Source organism: Bidens hawaiensis, unplaced genomic scaffold (genome assembly GCF_021521415.1).
Source record: "Bidens hawaiensis isolate Kalapana, Puna unplaced genomic scaffold, B.hawaiensis_p1.1 tig00006365_1, whole genome shotgun sequence".
Taxonomy (NCBI): domain Eukaryota; kingdom Viridiplantae; phylum Streptophyta; class Magnoliopsida; order Asterales; family Asteraceae; genus Bidens; species Bidens hawaiensis.
Window position 1 is genome coordinate 102,303 of NW_027491425.1, and position 4,836 is coordinate 107,138.

Sequence of the window (4,836 nt, forward strand, 5' to 3'; positions counted from 1 at the left end):
GGATCGCTTAAAACATTTCAAATAAGTGTTTGGTAAGTCTTTTTTGGCTTAACGGATGATACAATGCTTGGTTTGTAACTATCTTTTGCGTTTAAATCTATAGCGGGTAGTTAAACGAGCATGTTTTCGTTTAACTTGTTTGCTATCGAACTAAGGCCATATTACTAATATATTAGCTTATATTAAACGTATATCGCTTATAGATAGCCCCCCGGGATATCTAGGTCATAACCATACCCGTTCGGTTAATCGTTAGATTGATACATAATACGCGTTTATTTGCTTAATCGATAAATACATACTGAGATGTACCTTATTTTGGCTCAATTGTCACAATATACAATTAAAATAACTATGCAACTATTATTGAGTAACTAAATAGCATTATTTTTCGATAATATTTCATTCAATTTTTTTCTCAATCATCATATAAATATGATAAAGTAATTATATTTACAAATAATATTTCATTCGACATTTTGTTTTCTATCATATAAAGTAATCGTATTATCCAGACGTGGTATATGAATTTAAATAAGGGTTAAACCCTTTAAATAATTTCTCCTCTAATATCACCCAAACAACCATCTAAATTACTAAACAAATGTCACCCAATTTAACATCTAAATTAGCACCTAACAGAAATTGACTAAATAGTTCTAAGACAAACATAATGCTCTTGTATTTAGTATCTGATGATATAATGAGAGTTAGCAATACATCAAGGTAGATGGTACATAACTAGTTTTGTAATAAAGACATAGGTGTCATCACCAATACAAAACTTTTAACTAAATACCAATTTGAACTTCTTCTATGAAGAATCATAACTCAATACGAAAAAAAAACGCACAATACACTTTCACATACCAGATAACATATGTTGGGAAAATTGCACGGAAAAAGAGATATCCTAGGAAATCTATGATAGCACTTTCAGATAAAAACTATTTGTGGTTCCTAAATTCTTTGATCGGATAAAACTCAGACTGAATTGAGCAAGAATTGAGTATGAATTTGAGAGAGTTATTGTGAACCAGAACAAAGAATCGTCTGATCTAGAGATGGTTATTGGGGTTGTTTGTAACTACTTAGCAGTTATCATGTTTTGAATTTCAAATTATACAAAACATGCTCTTTATTTTGACAATATTAACATATACGAAATTTAATAAAATTAAATTTCTAATGCGATTTTAATAAAGCAAGCCCCGCCGGGGATTGCTTCCCCTTGATAGCATCCTAGGCGAATCCCACATCGGCCGTGAACATAATAGATTCTTGGCTCATAAGTAATGTTCCGTCTCTTAAATCATCAACGTGTTTTGGGCTTGATGTTAGTGGACGAGATGAGAACTTCATAATTAATCGTGCTCAGGTAAAAGTAGTACTAGGATAGATGAACTCCTGGGAGTCTCTACCTAGGTTGTTCATCCCACAACCGACTTACTTCGATTCATATTACAATTAAATTTGATCAACAGGTTAATCCGTAATTACACTAAAATAGCCAACAACATATAATTAAAACGTTTAAAAATTAGTCTATGTTTTTAATTTTTATTAGAGAAAAGAAAAAACAAATAGTAATAATAATAATCAACAAGAGCAAAAATCAAATATTATTTTAAGAACACCCGAAATCAAATGCATATGCATTCCATTCATTTGGTCAAAATGGAGTGTGAAAGAGAGAGAGACGACGTGTCATTAATGAAATACGCATCTTAATATGCTCTCTACTCCCTCTTCATTCAAAACTTCATCTTTTTAGGTTTTTCCATCCGGGTTTCCACCAAGATTGCTGATTTCATCCTAAATTCATTACCTTTTTAATCACACTTCGATCAATATTAATGGGTTGGTTTTCTTGTTTTGATTCGAGGGTTGAAGACAAATCAATCCCTCAAAAGGCTGTCACTGATCGCCCTCAAATCCACACACCTGCGCCTTCAAACATCTCAAGATTGCCTTCTGGTATGCTCATAATTTCGATTGTTTGGTCTGATCTATTAATTGTTGTATGAATTTTGTTTTTTATGTGTTATATGACTTTTGACCAGTTGACTATTAGTTTCAGATTGATGTTGATTGTATTGTAGTAGACCCCATCATGTTATATGATTAAGACATCATTCATTTTCCTTTTTTTTTTCTTTTTTATGACATGTTGCTATTAAGAAAGTTTACTTGAATTAATAGTAGTTGAGATGGACACTTTTGCAGTTATTACATTTATGTAATTTGATTGTTACGAAATGATTGGATTCGCAGGCGCGGATAGATTGAAATCTAGAAATAATGTGAGTTTAAGGAGGGAATCATCCGGCCCGAAAGACAGCCCGAAAGAAGGGCCGAAAGATGGCCCGTATGCTGAAATTGCTGCTCATACTTTCACGTTCCGTGAGCTTGCGGTTGCAACCCGTAATTTTAGCCCGGATTGTTTTTTAGGGGAGGGCGGGTTTGGTCATGTGTATAGAGGGCGTCTTCAGGGTAGCGGTCAGGTATTTTTATTTAATTGAATTTTTCGATGATTTTTTATGGTATTTGTAATCTTGATTACATGAAGGAAATTAATGTGATCTTGCTTAAATTGTGAATTTGATTAACTATGTTTTACAGATTGTAGCTGTGAAGCAATTGGATAGAAACGGGCTCCAGGGTAACCGTGAATTTCTTGTGGAAGTTCTTATGCTAAGTTTGTTGCATCATCCGAATTTAGTGAATTTAATCGGGTATTGTGCTGATGGTGACCAAAGACTTCTTGTTTATGAATTCATGCCATTGGGATCTTTAGAAGATCATCTTTTTGGTAACCTTTTCGTTTCTTTTGATAAATATCAGAATATATTAGGATCAAATACAAATAACTTTTAACGTGAGAAGTGTAAGATGCGTTAGAGTAATTATGCTGACCCTAGAGTAATTATTGTTACGCTACAACAAAATGAACTAGAGTAGTTATTGTTACGCTAATTTAAAACTATAGCGTACTAATAATTACTCAAGTATTAGCATAATTACTTTAATGCTTCTTAGACTTCTTAAGTTAAAAGTTGTTTGCCTGTTTGTACCAGATCCCACGCCAATGATGACGATGATAATAATAACAATAACAACAATAACAACAACAACAACAATAACAATAATAATAATAATAATAATCCAACTTGATGTTTTATATACCGTTTGCAGATCTTCCATCGGATAGAAAAGCATTAGACTGGAACACTAGGATGAAAATAGCAGTGGGCGCAGCGAGAGGTTTGGAGTTTCTTCATGACAAGGCTAACCCTCCGGTTATTTATCGGGATTTCAAATCATCAAACATATTGCTTGGTGAGGGATTTCAGCCCAAGCTTTCTGACTTCGGGCTGGCTAAGTTGGGTCCCACTGGAGACAAGTCTCATGTTTCTACACGGGTCATGGGAACGTACGGTTATTGTGCTCCTGAATATGCAATGACCGGCCAACTCACGGTTAAGTCTGATGTGTACAGCTTTGGGGTGGTTTTCTTAGAGCTTATTACTGGCCGGCAATCAATAGACAGCACCGCACCACAAGGACAACAGAATCTTGTCACTTGGGTAACCCCTTCTTTTCCATCCTACACTTTTTTCTTTTTTCTTTTTCATTTATTAAAGTGATATAATGAGCTGATCGTGTAACGGGTCGAAACAGCCCGGTTGAGTTATTCCCGGACACTTTTTGTGCATAATAACTATTCTTAAATAAATAATCACCGTGTCAAATATGATTACAGAAATTACAGAAGTTTTATTATGTTGGTAATAACATAATGTTTTTAAAAAATAATTTAGGAGTTTTATGCCTTAAAGTTATACTTCTGTTGCCTTTTGACCCGTTCAACCTGTTCAGACCCTGATTAGGTATCTTTTTTAGATGATTTTATTATGGGAAAATACCATTAAAAACCAACTTCCTTTTTGTTTTTTCACTAAAAAGTCACTCGACAACTTTTTGCACGTTAAAGTCACTTTATATGTTAAATTTGAATATTTAAAACATGTTAAAACTGATACATTCACATTGTTTTAGAAAACAACTAGGCTAAAAAAAAACATAAGCAACGTAAGAATAAAAATAAACACGTAAGCAAAACAATTGGATGTATTGGTTCCAAGTTTTATAAAAAAAGAATTTGGTTCAAATTTAATTTGTAGAAGGACTTTTAACGTGCAAAAAGTTGTTGAGGGATAAAAAAGAAAGTATGTTGGTATTTTACGTTATTTACCCTTTTATCATTTACCACTTGTTTGGAGATGAAACACAAATCGAATTGATTCATTTTAAATTAAAATTCTTGTTTTGTAATTACAGGCCCGGCCCTTATTCAACGATAGAAAGAAATTTGCAACATTAGTTGACCCGAGGCTGGAAGGTCAATTTCCAATGAGGGGTCTGTATCAAGCTCTAGCTGTGGCATTGATGTGCATCCAAGAACAGGCTGCAGCTCGACCTCTAATAGGAGATGTGGTTACTGCCTTATCTTATCTTGCGAACCATACTTATGAACCGAGTGAGAGAAACAGTAAAGTTTCAAAGACTGAAGAAGGCGGCGGGTCAGGTCGAAGCAGATGGGCTGATCTAGAAGGTTCTGAAAAAGGAGATTCGCCTCGGGAAACTCAAACTCCAAAGATGGTGAACCGAGATCTTGATCGGGAACGAGCTGTTGCTGAGGCTAAAATGTGGGTAGAAAAAAGACGACAAAGTGCGCAGGGAAGTTTTGATGGGAATAATAATGGTTAGGAGATGAAAAATAACAGTTTTTTTTTTTAATTTATTTAAGTTTTTTGTCGTTTTCTCGATACCCGA

At 34.1% G+C, this 4,836-nt stretch overlaps 1 protein-coding gene across 1 annotated transcript; it reads left to right on the forward strand.

Moving 5' to 3' along the window:
- Positions 1-1,776: 1,776 nt before the first annotated feature.
- LOC143632080 (serine/threonine-protein kinase PBS1-like) lies at positions 1,777-4,836 on the forward strand. The gene is made up of 5 exons (XM_077100668.1): positions 1,777-1,977; positions 2,275-2,504; positions 2,623-2,812; positions 3,196-3,587; positions 4,342-4,836. The coding sequence occupies exons 1-5, from the start codon at positions 1,857-1,859 to the stop codon at positions 4,768-4,770; spliced, it is 1,362 nt and encodes a 453-aa protein (XP_076956783.1). The 5' UTR covers positions 1,777-1,856; the 3' UTR covers positions 4,771-4,836.

Excerpts from the sequence above, each read along its gene's own strand:
- LOC143632080 (XM_077100668.1), top strand. The coding sequence starts at position 1,857 with ATGGGTTGGTTTTCTTGTTTTGATTCGAGGGTTGAAGACAAATCAATC. Across the intron at positions 1,978-2,274 it reads CATCTCAAGATTGCCTTCTG|GCGCGGATAGATTGAAATCT; the intron begins GTATGCTCATAA and ends TTGGATTCGCAG. Across the intron at positions 2,813-3,195 it reads TTTAGAAGATCATCTTTTTG|ATCTTCCATCGGATAGAAAA; the intron begins GTAACCTTTTCG and ends TACCGTTTGCAG.